The sequence below is a fragment of the Trachypithecus francoisi genome, unplaced genomic scaffold (assembly GCF_009764315.1).
Source record: "Trachypithecus francoisi isolate TF-2019V2 unplaced genomic scaffold, Tfra_2.0 Lachesis_group3, whole genome shotgun sequence".
In the NCBI taxonomy this organism is placed as follows: domain Eukaryota; kingdom Metazoa; phylum Chordata; class Mammalia; order Primates; family Cercopithecidae; genus Trachypithecus; species Trachypithecus francoisi.
The window spans coordinates 40,415,927-40,433,706 of NW_022681468.1; the positions used below are offsets into that span (position 1 = coordinate 40,415,927).

Below are 17,780 nucleotides of genomic sequence, written 5' to 3' on the forward strand. Positions count from 1 at the left end.
GTATCCCATCTGAAATTTCAAACCACACAAGGAAAAAAACCATCATAAGGAAGTCAGAAAATGGAACAAACTGGCACTCAAGGAACTAGAAATTAAAGAATAGGTCTACAAAAGATGTTTAGAGATGAATAGTTTAAATGACTGGAAATATAAAAGAGATAAAAACCTTAATAAAAGAAGATGATAGTACAAGGGGGTAAGGAACAGGCCAATTAGAAAAAGCAATACATGAAAATAAAATATTCAATATTGAAATTTAAAACCCAATAGTTAAATAGAAAATTAAACACAGCTAAAGAGAGAATTAGTTAAGTGAAAGATAAACTAAAGAAATCATCCTGAATTTAATTCAAAGAAATAGGGTAGGAAATATAAACATTAATAGACTTAGAGGTCCACAGAGGAAAAAAAAAAAAGGAAATGGGGGAAGGTGCAAATTTCAAAGAGATAATGTATATGAACTTTCTAGAACTAAGGATAGACTTTAGTCCTCAGATTGAAGGCACACACCAAGTTAAACTTCAAATAAGCCCACATTCAGACATATTGTTTATAGTATAAATGCAGAACACCAAAGACAAAAAATATCTTAAAGGATGATAAGGAAATGTCATGAACTATATGCCAATGAATTGGATAACTTGTATATAGTATAAATGCAGAACACCAAAGACAAAAATATCTCAAAGGATGATAAAGAAATGTCATGAACTATACGCCAATGAACTGGATAACTTTGGTGAAACTGACAAATTTCTAGAAGGGCACAAACCACTGACAGATTTAAAAATAAAAAGTCTAAACAAGAGATTAAATTTGTAACTTTAAAACTTCCAATAAAGAAAAGCTCAGGACTAGATGGCTTCCCTGGTGAAGTCTACTAAACATTCAAAGAATAATTCACATCAGTTCTTCACAGACTCTCACCCCACAAAAAAACAGCAGGAAACACTTCCTAACTCATTCTATGAAGACATTATCCTGCTATCAAGACCAGACAAGGTATCAGAAAAAAGAAACCTACAATCCCACATTCCTTATAGACACAAAAATCCTCAACAAAATACTAACAAATTGAATCTAGCAACCATAAAAAGGAATATACATTATGACCAAGTGGGATTTATCCCAGAGATGCAAGATTAGGTTAACATCTAAAAATCAATTAAAATAACTCAAGTTGATAACAGGATAAAGTGTAAAAATCACCTGATCACGTCAATACACCCAGAAAAAAATTTTGACAAAACCCCACACTATTCTATGATAAAAACACTCAACAATCTAGGAAGAGAAGAGAATATCCCCAATCTTACACAGAGCATCCATGAAAAACCCACAGATACATCATACTTAATGGAGAAAGACAATGCTTTCTCACTGAGGTTAGTAAGAAGACAAGGATATCCAGTCTTGCCACTATATTTGATATTGGAGTTCTAGCCAGGGCAATTAGACAAGATAAATAAACAGAAGAGATCTGGGTTGAAAAAGAAGAAATAAAACAATCTCTATTCATAGATAACATGAACTTGTATATGGAAAATCCTAAGTAATCTACTATAAAACTATTAGAACCAATAAAAGTGTTCAGCAATGTACCAGAATACAAGATCAACACACAAAAGTCTATTTTATTCCTGTACACTAGAAATGCACAATCATAAAATGGAATTAAGAAAAGACTCCCGATCCCTGGACCTGAACCCAGGCACACATCTGGATTGAAACATGCCAGGCTCAGAGGATCTTCGTAAAGGCAAGGACCAGATGCATTCACACAGAAAACGAACCATGTTCACTAAGAAGCAACTGGAAGATCTGAACATCTTGTTCAATGAGAACCCATACCCAAACCCCAGCCTTCAGAAAGAAATGGCCTCGAAAATAGACATATACCCAACAGTACTGCAGGTCTGGTTCAAGAATCACAGAGCAAAACTCAAGAAAGCCAAATGCAAGCATATTCATCAAAAACAAGAAACTCCACAACCGCCAGTACCAGAGGGTGGGGTTACCACCAGAGTCAGCCCGAGAAATGCAGACACACTACCCAGATTGCCCCGTGCTGCTCACCCAATTGGCCTGGTGTACACGGGTCAACAAGTCCCCTCATTCCAGCTCATCCTGTACCCCAACCTCAAGGTCCCTGCAAATGACTTCGTTGGCCACAGAATAGTCCATTTTGGCTGCTGCCAAGATCCTAATATATATTGCCTCTACCCCATTTTGGAATCCCAAGTTTGCGCTCCAAGCTTCCATGCTGGGTCTTCTGCCTGTTCATCTCTCCAAAGTCGAGAGAGATGATAAATACAAAAAAAAAGAGATGATAATTACAAAAAAAAAAAAGAAAGAAAGAAAAGACTCCTATTTATAATAGCAGCAAAAAGAATAAAATACTTAGGAATATATTTAACGAAAGAAGTATAAGACTTGCATGCTGAAAACCACAAAACACTGTTGAAAGAAATTAAAGAAGACCTAAAAGACATTCCTCGTTCATGGAATGGAATATTTAACATTGTTAAGATGGCAATACTCAACAAATCAATCTAAAGATGCAACACAATCTCTATCAAAATAGAGTTGATTTTTTTTTTTTTTTTCAGATATTGACAAGCTGATCCCAAAATTCAGATGGAAAAGCAAGGGACCCAGACTACCCAAAACAACCTTGAAAAAGAACCAAGTTGGGGGACTCATACATCCTGATTTCAAAACTTACTACAAAGCTATAGTTATCAAGATCATATGGTACTGGCATAAGGGCAGTTACATATATCAATGAAAGAGAATTGAGATTACAGAAACAAAACAACACATTTATTGGCAATTGATCAACAAGGGTGCCAAGACAATTCAATAGGGAAAGAATAGTCTTTTCAACAAAAGGTGCCAGGACAACTGGATCCTCACATGCAAAAGAATGAATCTGGACACCTATTTCAAACCATATACAAAAAAGTCAAAATGGGTCATAGACCTAAATGTAAGAGCTAAAACTATGAAACGCTTAGAAGAAAAGATAGGAGTAAATCTTTATGAACCTAAGTGAGCAATGGTTTCTTAGGTACAACACCAAAAGCACTAGCAACAAAAGAAAAAATAAATTGTACTTCATCATCAAAATTTTAAACTTTTGTGTTTCACGGCATACTACCAAGAAAATGAAAAGACAAATCACAGAACGTGAGAAAATATCTGTAAATTGTATACTTGACAATGAACTTATATCCAGAATATATAAAGAACCCTTACAACTCAATAATAAAAAGAGAATTCAATTTAAAAATGGGCAAGGGATCTGAAGATATTTCTCCAAAGGCACTATACACATGCCCAATAAACACATGCAAAGGTATTCAACATCACTGACTTCAGGAAATGCCCCTGGAACCATAATTAATACTACTTCATACCCACTAGGATGGCTAAAATCAAAATGATGGACAATAACAAGTGTCGGTAAGGATCTGGAGAAATCAGAACTGTTGTACATTGCTGGTGGGAATGTAAAATAGTTAAGCCTATTTGGAAAAAACTTAGCAGTTCCTCAAAAAAGTTAAACATAGAGTTACCTTATCACCCAGCAATTCTAATGCTACATATACACCTTAGAGAACCAAAAACATATGTCCACACAAAACTTGTACATCAATGTTCATATCAGCAGTATTCATAATAGCCAAAGAGTGGAAACAACTCAACAGAACATCAGCTGATGAACAGATAAACAAAATGTATGACACCCATGCAAAGGAATATTATTCAGCAGGAAAAAAGAATGAAGTACTGAGGCATGCTACAAATGGGTGAACCTTGAAAACATCAGGCTAAATGAAAAAAGTCACAAAAGATTACATATTGTATGATTCCATTTATATGAAATGTCCAGAATAGACAAGTTTGGAGCCAGAAAGCATATTAGTGGTTGCCTAGGACTGGGGGAAGGGGAAAATGGGAAATTACTGCTAACGGGCACAGGGTTTCTTTTGGGGTGATAAAAATGTTTTAAACTCAATATGGGCCGGGCGCGGTGGCTCAAGCCTGTAATCCCAGCACTTTGGGAGGCCGAGACGAGCAGATCACAAGGTCAGGAGATCGAGACCATCCTGGCTAACACGGTGAAACCCTGTCTCTACTAAAAAATACAAAAAAAAAACTAGCCAGGCGAGGTGGCGGGCGCCTGTAGACCAGGATACTAGGGAGGCTGCGGCAGGAGAATGGCATAAACCCGGGAGGCGGAGCTTGCAGTGAGCTGAGATCCCGCCACTGCACTCCAGGCTGGGTGACAGGGCGAGACTCTGTCTCAAAAAAAAATAAAAAAAATAAACTTAGTATGGCTCTGTGGCACAATGGACAGCGCATTGGACTTCTAAAAATGTTTTAAACTTAGATAGTGGTGATAATTGTACAACACTGAATATACTAAAAACCAATGAACTATACACCTTACGTGGGCAAATTTTAAAATACGTGAAATACATCTCGACAAAGCTATAAATTAAAAAACAAATATATAAATAAATAATAAATATCATAAAAAGAAACCAGTCAGTAGGAAATAGTACAGACTATGAAATAACCAGTGCCGGAAAAACTGGCTATTCCTCTGGAAAAAATAAAATCAGTTCCATCTTACAAGGTTGAGTGGTTTTCAACCATGGCTATACAGAAAAGTCACCTGGGGCATTTCACAACCATGCCTGGGCCCTACCCCCAAGATAGTTTTATTTTATTGGTCCAATCTGGGGTGAGACTCAGAGAGCAGTATGTTTGTTAAGCTCCTCACGGGGTTGTATATGAACCAGTGTCACACACACAAAAATACATTCCAGATGAATTTAAAAAGTACGTGTGGGAAGCAGAAGTTACTTTTAGAAGAAGGTCGGGTGTGGTGGCTCATGCCTGGAATCCCACTTTGGGAGGTTTAGGCGGGAGGATCTCTTGAGCCCAGGAGTTCAAGACCAGGCTGAGCCACACAGTGAGCTCCTGTCTCTACCAAAATTAAAAAAAAAAAAAAAAAATTAGCTGAGTGTGGTGGCAGCGCCTATGTTCCCAGCTACTCAGGAGGCTGAGGTGGGAGGATTGCTTGAGCATGGGAAGTCTAGGCTGCAGTGACGCATGATCGTGCCACCGTACTCCAGCCTGGGTGAGACAATGAGACCCTGTCTCGACAAAAAGAAAAAGAAAATCAATACTTGCCAGATCTAGATGGTGAGAACATGGGGTTGGGGTAGGGGCTCCTATGCTGGCATGGGCCCCAGCCACCCTGGAGACCAGCTGGAACAACAGGCACCAAGGCTGCACAGCACAGCATCGTTTGCCAGTATCCAGACCCAAACAAAGGAACAAATCTCCAGATGGAAAGAGCCCTGGGATGCTTGAAATTGCAACTCCTCCCTGTCATTTTCTGGCTTCAGAAAGTGCTGTGTGACACCCAGGTAGGTGCTTACAATGTAAATGCATTAAAAGCACTCTTGTTTTAACTGAGGCAAACACCCTTTGGGATAACTGGCAATCTACTTGGTGGAGCTGAATTAAGATTGGACCCATTCAGGCTCTACTGTAACACAGTCAAACCTTGGCCAGCTGGAACCCCTGTGGAGAGAGGGCATCCAAAAAGCAGCATTTGCAAGAGCGCGCAGAGCTTCAAAACAGTGTGGGCTAGGGCTAAGAGCGTGCTCCAAAAGTTCAAACCCCATCCCTGCCAAGTATTAGCTGAGCGATCCTGAGCAAGTTACCCAACTCGTGGGGACTCGGTTTCCTCATTTGGGGGTAGAGGAAGGGGGTAAACCACCTACTTGGCCTTGTTGAAAGGATCAGTGATATTATTACCTAAGTAACAACACTTAAAATTTTAGCCAACCTGACTGAGAATCTTTTGAAAATATGTTATACACTTCCCTGCCTTCCTAAACAGAGTCAAGGGAATACAATTTAACCTTTTCTTGATGACTCTGGGTCACAATTACCAGCAAAGCATAAATTATCAAACTGATGATCCCCAGAGACCCAAGGAGTGCCAAATCATTCCCTCCACACCCCCTCCCTCCAAAAAAAAAAAGATCTCTGGCACTTCTGCTAGCACTTGCTTTTCCTGGAGTTTTTATCTCAGTCTGCTCTCACTGCCAACTTTGCACTGTAGTCATTTTTTTCACCCTCAATGCTGGTTTCTTTATCCTCTTTCGGTTTTTTTTTTTGTTTTTTGTTTTTTTTTTTGAGACAGAGTTCCACTCTTGCCGCCCAGGCTGAAGTGCAATGGCGCAATCTCGGCTCACTGCAACCTCCACATCCTGGGTTCAAGCCTCCTGAGTAGCTGGGATTACGGGTGCCCACCACCACACCCATCTAATTTTTGTATTTTTAATAGAGACGGGGTTTCACCATGCTGGCCAGGCTGGTCTCAAACTCCCAAACTCAGGTAATCCACCGGCCTTGGCCTCTCAAAGTGCTGAGATTACAGGCATGAGCCACCGCGCCTGGCCTTTATCCTCCTTCATTTGCTGCTTCTTCCAAGCTTGAACATAGCATGACACAGCTTAAATGTGTAAGTTAAACAGGGTCTGAGAAGGCTGGTATGAATAAAAATGTAGGAACTTGAGTCCTTGACTTCTTGGCTACATGCAAATAAGCAAGGGCGCTGGGTGGCTGAGTTGCAAATAAAAGTTTAGGGTAGGAGAGTTGTTACTGGATACTGTGGAACATATTATGGGAAGAACTATGTCCAACGCTGTAAGTACACCCAGCTGTCCACTTTGGGGCCACCTTGCATGGAAGCAAAATGTGTAGCAAGCTTTCGAAGACAGGTCCCAATGACTGTAGGTCTCCTTCTTACATGCTGCAGGAATACAGGGTTTCCTGCCCCACTGTCAGAACAGCTGACTACAGGTTAACTTCTTAGAATCTTATGGACATTCTTTATCAGGAACAGAACATTCATAAAGAGTGTGAGCATTTCCTTAATTCCTAAGGTCTCGTCACACAGTAGGGTTTTACTTACTTATTAGACAAACACTTATTGGAATCCTACTGTACAACAGGCACTGGGGATGTAGCAATGAACTGGAGGAATAGAAGCTGCATGAGAAGACTGGTTCCTTTCCAATAAATACTACACACACACACACACACACACACACACACACACACAGAGAGAGAGAGAGAGAGAGAGAGAGAGAGAGAGAGAGTCTCACAGCCTGGGAAGTAAAGGATTTGAGTTTTTAAGAGCTTCCGGCATCTGTGGAACCCATCTCTCCTCTTGGGACCCTGTTCCCAAGGTAAAATAGACCTCATTCCTCCTGCATCTTTCTCTTCCAGTCCCAGCCCAGATTCTGGCAATAATCAGATCAGCTTCTAGGACCCTCAAACTGTGTTCCACAAAAGGCTGCACGCACAGCTACCGCTGTGCCCACAAGAACCCTATTCAGGTTGTGTTCAGCCCAAGTCTGCTCAGCATGAAAGACAGTGCAAGTCCTTAAAAATCCATTCCTTGAGCTTTGGATAGGGCTCCCTCCCCAAAGGCCAGACACGAGAACGGTATCAAGTCTTATTCTCCCTAGCGCTTGCATTCCCAGATGGCAACAGCCCACCCAGGGCTGGACTCGACCCTACCACTACTTTCTTCTCCCTAATCCCATGGAACAAAAGCTGCAGCAGATGAGACCATAAGCCCAGAATATCAGGGTGGGACCCCAGCCCAAGCCCATCACTCCCTGTTGATCACACTTTGTACCATTCTCAACGCTATCGGGGCACAAAAATGAGTCCAGCACCGTTCCTGTCCCCCAGATAGCAACCCAGTTAGCATGGCCAACCTTTATCCCCAGGCAGCTGACAGAGGGGCTACCAGTGGCTCTAGATGGGCCACCTGCTGATCAGTTTAGTCCACGTTGTCCAGTTTTCTTTCTCCTGACTTCAGGTCACCCAACACTAACATGCTTGGGGCTGTTCAGGGTCCTCTTTGCAACTTCCTCTGATATCAGATCATCTAGCTTTTACCCATCTCCAGGCACCAATTGGCAGGCCCAGGAAGTTCCCTCATCACAGGGCCTGCCTGGCTGCCGAGTGTGCAGCGACACACTTGGGGGTGGCGCAGGGGGTGGAACTGGCCATGACCACTTCCCTAGGCCTCACCCTCCACTGCCCATCCCTCACTTCCTGAACTAGGGCAGGGTCCCAGGAAGCCACTCACCACAAACTTTGACAGCAGTACTTTAGATTACACCCCTCCCTTTGTAGGCCCGTGGTTCCAGCAGAGGGGGGCGGAGACTCAGCAGATCAGCTGTGTAGAAGCGGCTGGGAGCTAGGCAGCCAACCCTGAGCTCTCACTGTGTCTGTCACTCTATTACTTTAAATTCTGGTCCATGGCAAACCCTTATTGAAAGTCTTCCAAGCCGTCTCAGAGCCTCCAACAGAATCCTCCTGCCACCTTTCTGGGCTTTCCTAGGACAGCTCTACTTGCCATCTGCCCCCTCCCTCACTTTCCCTACCCCTTGTCCCCGCCCCCCTCTGCATCCGACCTCCAGGCATAATTTACCTACTGGAGGCTGGGGGAGGGGTGGACAGCCTTCCCAGCAGTGAGGCAGAATAGGGAGGTCAGAGAGAAGGTGTGATTCATTGAGTCTGGCTGGAAGCAGGGGGAATTCCGAGCAAGAGGGGGTTGGTCAGGGCTATCCCTGTCATCCTATCTGTAGGATGCAGTGGTGGGGGTGGGCATAACACATACCTGGGTGTCCCACGTCCTCAGCCATCTACAATCTAGGGTAGGGCAGGAAAGCCTCCCTAACTAGAAAGTTTTTGCCAAGGTTTTCTATTTTACCCTCCCTCTAATTCCCCACTCCTGCCCAATACCTAAAATGAAAAGCTTTGCACCTACAATCCTTAGCAATGACATTAAACATCTCATGCTACCCCTGAAGAATCTGGTTGGAGAAATAATTTATTGAACCTCTCTCTACAGTCTTTACTAAGCAGTCAACATATGCTATCTCACTGTACATTGTCACAATGCCGCATGTGGTAAGTATGATGACTAATTCCATGTTAGGTGAGAAACACAGCTCAAAGGAATTGAGCACCACATCAAAGGCCACAGGGCTGGTGAGCTGTCAAGTCAGGGATTTGAAACCAAGGTGTGTCCAACTCCAAACCCTGTTCCTCGATGCCACAGTGGAATGAACTGGCCTTCAAGGAAGAGAAGGCAGAGATTAAGGAAAATACCTCCTTCAGGCATCACCTCAAAAGTACCTTCCTCCTGGAAGACTCCTTGGCCACCCTATCTAAACTGTCACCTCATCCCTTCCATGACAATTCACACCTACCTTCCCTATAATATTTTTTATTTCTGTTTATCACTAACACACTTGCTATTTCAATCTTGTTTATTGTCACTTTTGCTAAAGTCAGCTCCATGAGGTCAATAATTATTGCATATTTTCTTCACTGCTGTGTCTTCTGCATCTAGCATTCATACATAGCAAGTGCTAACCCCTTAACTGTTAAATGAATGGAGTATTTTAAAATAGAAGTAAGGGGCATGAGTATTGGGGAAAAAAGGTGATCCGTTCATTCAGAGGAAGAAAGGAGAGATGAGAACAGATGGTGTGGGAATCTGGCCAGAGGTGAGCTGGGGGGCCCAGATGAGCTTAACAAGAGGAAATGAGGGTCTGCCAGGTCCACTGGGGGCTCCAGTAGCCCCTTCCCCCTGGCAGTTGTGATTTCCAGCTGCCAGGGCCCCAGCTGGAGGGCTTCTGCTGGGGAGGGAGGGTGGAGTAGGGCGGGTTTACAGCCACAGAACAAAGGCCTGTGGACTTGCAGCTGGCCAGAGAGGCGGGACAGAGCAGTGGCCTGGGCCAGAGGGGTGGCCTGAGATGGGGGAGGGGGCACAGATGAGGAGCTGAAGACAGCCCTCAGTGCAGCTGCAAAAGCAACAGACTCCAGAGTCCCTGCAACCCCCAACACAACAGAGAATAGCCAGAGGGCTTCACTTTTAACCCTCCAACGCCAGGGCGGCCTGTGCTTGTGGCAGCACCCCCGGCTTACAGCTGGAGCCTTCACAAGGTTCTGGGAGCTGGGAGAAGAGAAGGGGCAAGGCATACCTCTGCAACACAGGCGCCTTCCCCCTTGGGCCCTGGTCATCCCGCTGGCCGTGGCCTTTGGCCTCTTCTGGCGTAAACAGTGACCCTGGGATAGCTGCGGATTTGGTAAGGCAAATGTTTACTCTGGAGCTGAGATATTAAGACCAGGGTGTTTTAAACATCCACTAATGGCTCCTGGTATCTAACAGCTCGTTGTGGCACACACGTGGGACACAGCCAGCAAATTGTTAAACCCCTAGGAGACTCCCTCCCCAGCCACTGTGAGCCCTTTAGTTTTAACAGGAGTTTATGGAGCACTTTCCACAATAGAGGCTTCCTTTGATCCTCACCACAGCTCCTATGAGGAAGAGCAGGCAAGTAATCCCACTTTATTCATGTGGAAACTGAGTCAGAAAAGACAAGTGAATTAGCCAGATCATGTTGGAAAAAACACAGATCAGATGATGAGGACAACTGAGCTCTGGTTTCTACTTGTCCAGTAGGGTCCCAGGCTGAAATCACCTCACCCCTCTGGGCTCTGCTGCCTTCACGAGTAAATGGAGTAGGCTAATCCAAGGGGCCTTCCAGCCCAAGTGACTCCCAGTCAACTCTATCAATCTTCCACTACCAGGCCAGCGCTCTTTCCACTTTCCCTGCCATGCCGCTTCTAATAGAAGGCAGTAGAAAAGACGCCAAAGCAACTCTTCAACAAATCACTCCCTCAGCAGCTAGGACTTGGCCTGGGGGTACCTCTTACCCCAACTCCCTGCCCCATCCCCAGGGCTGATTACCCAGGGAGCCAATGGGTTGCCCCATCTTCCAGGAAGGGAGTGGGGGAGAGCAGGGGAGTGGGGAAGGAGTGGGGGACAAAGGGGAGGTGAGGTCATTGCATCCAGGGGATCAGCCTGGAACCCCAGGGGAAAGATGAATAACAGAGAGATAAACGTACACTTTTGGTTCTCACTCCCTAGGTTTCCTCCTGGGGAACAGTTGGGGCTTAATCACTCAGGATCCCATCCTTGTCCAACAAAGGGGCCTGGAGAGCCACATTGCTTAAGGCTAGGCGGCCGATGTACTCAGTGGGGAGCCCCTCCCCAGCCCCGGACTGTCATTACCCTCCCTGCTTATTATTTCTTGAGCAAGGGCCATGTGACTGGGCTGCGTGCAGAGGCACGGCTGGGGAGACTCTGGGAACCCCCAGTCCAGGATTTCCTGTAAGGTAAATGCAGTGTGGGTCTCCTGCTGGGTGCCCCAGAGCAAGGAGCAGGCACCTACATCTGCCAACTGATTAGCGAGTGACCTCGAGGATCAAACTCTTTGGCGACCGCCACCACCACCTTCCCCAAAAGCCACACCTCTCCAGCCTCCAACCATTCCATTTCCCCCGCTGTTCTTCCTTTTGTGTTCCAAAGGCGCCCCAAAGAGTCAGTGGCTATTTAAATAACGCCTTAAAAATTTAAGCTTGCACGCCTTATCCTGGCTTTCCCAACCAAAGGGCTGGGTGTGGGGGTGCGAAGAACCAAAACGACTTCAGGAGTGGACGAAGTTCGAGGCAGCCGGTGGCCTCTGGGTTTACCGCTCCCCGCTTCTGGCCCCCACTCTCCTCCCTCCCAGACAGGTAGCGGAGATTCCCAACAGCGAGCACCGTGCGGCACCAACCCGGAACAGGCTGCAGGATCCTCCCGGGCTGGCAGGAGCCGAGGCTCGGGTCGCAGTGCAGAAGGGTCCGCCCGCCCGGCCCACAGCTCCAGCCAAACACCAGCCATCGGGCGCGCGCGGCCTCGCGGGCTTCCTGGATTTCAAACTGAGCCTCTCTGGGGCCGCCCGGCGCATTTTGCCCCTTTTGTTTCCGGAGCGGAGGGAAAAAAGGACAGAAAAAGTCTCCCCACACGACCCTCCTGCGCTCGCGCACTCTGCGGCAGGGTGGCCCGGGTCCTCTGTGGCCCCGGTCCTCACCCTACAGAGGGCTGACACGGGGGCCGCGAAGGGACTGGGGCCCCAGCGTGACTGCGGGCACCGCCGCTCCGCCGAAAGCAGGCAGACAGAGGGGAGAGAGGAGAATCAGGGTACACTCACCTAGCGGTCGCCGCCCCGCGGGCTCGGGACACGCACGGCGTGCGGGGCTGCCCAGGTGCTGCAGCGACTCGGGCGCGAGTTTGAAAGTCGCTCTCGGAAGGGGCCGAGGCCGCCGGCAGCTCCCGCCCACCGCCAGCTCCTCAGCCGGCCAGGACGCGGCCAGTTGCTAGCGCGGCCCCCGGGGACCCCAGGCAGCGCGCGGCTTCCCAGCGCCCGGCAGGAAGTCGGGGAGCGGAGCCGGAGCTGCAGCGGGAGGGCAGGAGGGAGCGAGGGAGCGAGGGAGCGAGGGAGCGAGGGAGGGGCGGGCCAGGAATTTTTCCTGTGGGTGGAGACTCCGGCCCGCGGCTGCGGTCCAGCCATTGGCGGCTCTGCGGGGGCCGGGGGAACCTTCGCGGCGCGGCGAGCCAGAGCCGGGGTAAGACTGAGGCGGCGGCGGGGCCTGGGCGCGGTTAACGATTAACGCCCGCAGGGTAATGAGCGCACACCACGGGATGGTAGGTCCCGCCGGCCGCCTGCCCCTCCCGGGCAGCCTAGATGCTCTAGGATACCAAGACGCACGTGGTGGGGTCACCCTGGTGTCACCCTGGTGTCACAGACCTGCTATCACTGTCTCCCGAGAGCGCATGTCCGGGCCAGAACGTACCCCTTGTACGGACAGGGAACACCTGGCCCTGCGAAGGGGGCTGGGAGCTTTCCCAAGTGAGTCACCAGCTGGGATCGAATCTGGGGGTCCTGATCCTACCAGAGCTGGCCATCTCCGCTTTTCCAAGTCAGAAAGGCATGTCTTGAATTCCTCACCATAACTCGATCCCTGTGACGCTTTACAGTGGTAAATCCAAACCTCTGAGAAGCTGACGGGAAAGAGATAAAGGAGATAACTTGAAGGCAGCTCCACAAGGAACTGTTAAATAGGAAAAATAAAACACAGAAGCCTGGGTGATAGAGGACCCCGTTTTTATAAAACAAAGAGAACCGTTTGTCTTTATGTCTCTGTATATGACCGTGTGTGCATGGAAAGGTACACACCTGGAAACTGGGGGGCAAGGGGTGAGGATGGGGGACAGAGACATTCAATACAGGCATGTTGGATTTTGAGCAACAGCATAAATCCAAAAACCCTTAATAATTCATCAATAAAGATCCTGAAGAAACGATGCTGTTCCCAACAAGCCCGGAGGAGGGAAGCCCAGAGTTGGGGCCCCGGAAAATTAACAACGCCCACTGTTTAGACGCTATCACTAGTTCCTTGGGAGGAGGAATGGGACGCTGATATCAGAACCACGGGGTATATTTGTTATCGGGATGTACAGCAAAAGATTTCTAGAGGTATCATTTAAAACAAAACAAGCGCCCGCCCCAAAATGCTGCTCTGGGCAAATGCACGGTCCAGGTGATCTACTGGGAGGGGAGAGGCGGGGCAGTCGCGGAAGGAAATGGCTTTCAGGTGACTTTGAAACTGGATACTGGCGGAGGGTGGGGTGAAGGCAACGTCCTGGCTCTTGACTGCGGAGGAAGCGGTAGGCGCTCGATCTGGCAGGCCCAGAAAGCCGGGCCCACATTCCTTAGGGAGGGAGGGTGTGTTGGAGGCTTGCAGAGCTCCAGACTCGCGGACCGCGAAGGTGAGAGCAGAGATTGCAGAAGAGGGGCTCGGAAATAGATCAACTTACGCTGGAGCTCCACTAGCCCCCGCCGGCCAGGGGAAAAGTGACAAGTCTCCCTTCTGGCCTTCCAGGACTTGTGCTCACCCCTTCCAACCTCAGGCTTTCACCTTTTTTTGTTTCTGCTTTCTTATCTGATTACCTGAATCTTACGAATGCTTTCCGGTCCGCTTCAAATTCCAGCTTCCAAAGAAGCCCCCTGACTTAACTAAGCCACTTGTGAGCGACCCTTCATTCCTTAGCCAGGACATGGTACAGTATTAGTGGCAGTCATAACTGTCCTTTAGTAAATGCTTACCATGCTGAGGGCCTGTGCTACACTCTTAACAAACTGTGTCCCTGGATCTTCACAGCCACCTTGCGAGGTAGGAGGTGTCCTAATCCCCATCTTACAGACAGAACACTGAGGCTTAGGGGCAAGGAGCAGCTTGGCAAAGATTACATAACCAGCAAAAGCAGTGTTGGGCAAGTTCCTAGATGGATCCACCATGGGTGTGCTTACTATGTATTAGCCGTTCTTCTAAGTGCTTTACAAAAACAACTGCAGTAACAAAAGGAAACTGAGGCAAAGTCACACAGCTAGTGAGTGGTAGACCTGGAAGTCATAACAGGGAATTCTCTTAACCACCACTGCTTCCAGTTTCTTTCTGACCACTTTGATACCCAATTCACTTGATTATAATATCTTATATTGTTTCTATGAATAATTGTTTTAATTTATATCACCTACTTCCTAAAAAGATTGTAATCTCCCTGTGGTGGAAGTCATATAGGAAGCACTCAGTAAAACAATGCTGAATTCAGCTGAAACAACCTAAAGAGTTTGTGAGAAATTGCACAGTCTCACCTTGGAGAATAAAACCCTGTGTCCAGGGCCAGGGGCTCCCGGCTGCAGCCCCTCCACAGCTCAGAGCCTCTTCCTTCCTACCACTTCTTGTTGCAATGGCCTCACCCAGCTATTAAATCATTTATTATTATAATAGTACCTTCTCCCTCAGCAATGCCTTTAATCCAAGATCTCAGGATGTTCTAACAAATACAGGTGAATTCACTTTCACAGTACCCCAGCTGAGATGAGGAGATGGAGGTATTCTCCCACTGTATGGGTGAGAAAACCAAGACAACAGAAAATTGAGATCACTCACTGTGGAAATCAGTGGCAGGGTTTACTCCCTCATCTCTTCCCCTCCTCCTTCCTAATTCTTGGCTGCCAATACTTGCATGAAAATTTCAAATCCCAGAGACAAAAGCCATTGAGTTTTCATAATAAAGGACATTTCCAGACTGTCATTTCAGCTGCTCTATTGTGGCAGACCTCAGGAGAGGGAGGGAACATAAGCCCAGTAAAGGTTCCCTGGGGCTCTGTGCTCCTGGCTCAGAGGAGCCATGCCTGGCTGGGATGGAGGAATGAAACCTCAAACATGGAGAAAATCCCCCTCAAAGGTGACCTGAAAAGCCCCACCAAGCTGAGATCTCAAAGCTTCCAGAGTTCCAACTTGCATTTTAGCAACATTTCTCAAAAATGTGAGCCACATGCAACAAAGGAAAAAAATAAATTGGACTCACCAAAATTTAAAACTTTTATGCATCAAAGGACATTAAGAAAGTGAAAAGACAACCCAAAGAATGGGGGAAAATTTTTGCAATTCATATATCTGATAAGAAACTTACTGAAATACACAAAGAACTCCTATAATTTAATAAAGGCAAAGAACTCAGTTTAAAAACGGACAAAGGATCTGAATATACATTTCTCCGAAGAAACCATACAAATGGCCAATAAGCATGAGAAAAGATGCCCAAGGAAAATGCAAATTAAAAACATAGTGAAATACCATTTCACACCCACTGGGATGCCGATAATCAAAGGCAGGTAATAATAAATGTTGGCCAGGATGTGGAGAAATTGAAACCCGCTTGCACTGCTGGCAGAAATGTAAAGTTGTGCAGCTGCTTTGGAAAACAGTCTGGCTGTTTCTCAAAGTTTTTTGTTTTTGTTTGAGACAGGACCTCACTGTGTCACTCCGACTGGAGTGCAGTGGCACAATTCAAAAAGTTAAATATAGATTTACTATTTGACTCCACAATTTCACTCCTAGCTATATACCCAGGAGAAATGAAAACACCTGTTCATATAAGAAGTTGTACACACTGTTCATGGCAACATTAATTCATGGATAATACATAAAAACCAAAAAGTAGAAACAACCAGGCCAGGAGTAGTGGCTCACACCTGTAATCCCAGCACTTTGGGAAGCCAAGATGGGATGAACACTGGAGCCCAGGAGTTGGAGACCAGCCTAGTCAACATAGCATTACCCCACCCCACCTCTACAAGAAAAAAAATTTTTTTTTAATTAGTTGGGTGTTGTGGTGCCTTCCTGCAGTCCCAGCTACTTGGGAGGCTGAGGCAGCAGGATAGCTTGAGCCCAGGTCAAGGCTGCAGTGAGCTATGATCATGCCACTGCACTCTAGCCTGGATGACAAGGCAAGACTCTGTTTCAAAAAAAAAAAAGAAAAACAACCTAAATGTTCATCAACTGATGAATGAATAAACAAAATGTGGTGTATCTGTACAGTGGAATATTATTCAGCCATAAAAAGGAATGAAGTATTGATGCATGGATGTACCCTGAAAACATTATAGTAAGTGAAAGAAGCTGGTCACAAAGGACCAACTATTGTATACTTTCATTTATATGAACTATCCAGAATAGGCAAATCCATATGGGGAGAAAGTATAGATTCCTGGTTTCCTGGGGCTGGAGTGGGGATTGAGGAAAGTTGGAAGAAATAGGGAGTGACTGCTTGCAGGTTCAGGGTTCTTTTTAGGAGTGATACAAATCTTGTAAAATATTCTGATGGTTGCACTACTCTGAATATACTAAAAAACTTTAAATGACTAACATAGTGAAACCCCTTCTCTACTGAAAATACAAAATTTAGCTGCACGTGGTGGCACGCGTCTGTAATCCCAGCTACTCAGGAGGCTGAGGCAGGAGAATTGCTTGAACCAGGGAGGTGGAGGTTGCAGTGAGCCAAGATCACGCCATTGCATTCCAGCCTGGGCGACAGAGCAAGACTCCCTCGTCTCCAAGAAAAAAAAAAAAAAAAAAAAAAAAAAAAACTTTAAATGGGAGGATTGTATGGTATGTGAAATATATCTCAATAAAGTACTTTTTTTTTTTTTTTTGAGACAGAGTTTTGCTCTTGTCGCCCAGGCTGGAGTGCAGTGGAACGATCTTGGCTCACTGCAACCTCCGCCTCCCGGGTTCAAGCGATTCTTCTGCCTCAGCCTCCCGAGTAGCTGGGATTACAGGCATCACCATCATGCCTGGCTAATTTTTGTATTTTTTTCTAGAGATGGGGTTTCACCATGTTGGCCAGGCTGGTCTTGAACTCCTGACCTCAGGTGATCCTCCCGCGTCAGCCTCCCAAGGTGCTGGGATTACAGGCATGAACCACCGCTCCTGGCCACGTTTTTTTTTTTTTTTTTTTTTTTGTAATGTGAGCTACTACCCCCTGTTCCTGAGTGAGGGGTGGCTGCCTATAATCACAATCTGTTAGAATCTGCTGGAATCTTTGGATCTTTGGTGGGCAGGACCCAGCTCTGTGTTTCACCAGAGCACACTGAATGAAGTTTGAGAAGCACTGTAATGCAATGTCTCAGAAGATTCAGGGATTCAAAGCTTTAGGGTCCCAGACTCTCTGAAACTAGAAAAACAGGAGGGTTTGTAACAAACTTTGAAAGAGCCCTGGCTTCTGGGGGAAAAGGATCCCTGTCCTGAAGTTCTTTTATTAATAGCTTCTTTCCCCTAGTCTGGACTTCTTAATGTCAGAAAAATCTGCATCAGAAAGGGGAAGAAGCTGTGGGGGAAGGGGAACGAAGACTTCTCCCCTCCTTCCCTATATTGTTTACAGCCACTGCAGTGGGGAGCTCTTGAGGAAATGAGCTGTTTGTTTGCGT

General features: G+C 46.3%; 2 protein-coding genes across 6 annotated transcripts in view; one reads left to right on the forward strand and one right to left on the reverse strand.

Moving 5' to 3' along the window:
- The window catches only part of PLEKHG3 (pleckstrin homology and RhoGEF domain containing G3), a 73,869-nt gene that overhangs the window by 30,169 nt on the left and 25,920 nt on the right, over nt 1-17,780 (reverse strand). Inside the window, exons 1-2 of one of the 5 annotated variants that reach the window (XM_033187740.1) lie at nt 12,156-12,534; nt 10,101-10,194 (exon numbers count right to left, since the gene is read on the reverse strand). The exons of 1 other annotated variant lie outside the window; for it this stretch is intronic. The gene's annotated coding sequence lies outside the window, so the exon portion shown is untranslated. Of the gene's footprint in view, nt 1-7,817; nt 7,984-10,100; nt 10,195-12,155; nt 12,535-17,780 lie in introns of those variants that run through there. 3 more of the 5 variants (XM_033187739.1, XM_033187745.1, XM_033187742.1) reach the window with 3 other exon arrangements.
- LOC117069472 (divergent paired-related homeobox) lies at nt 1,732-2,676 on the forward strand. The gene has a single exon (XM_033187746.1). It carries the CDS (start codon nt 1,732-1,734, stop codon nt 2,305-2,307), a length of 576 nt encoding a protein of 191 aa, XP_033043637.1. The 3' UTR covers nt 2,308-2,676.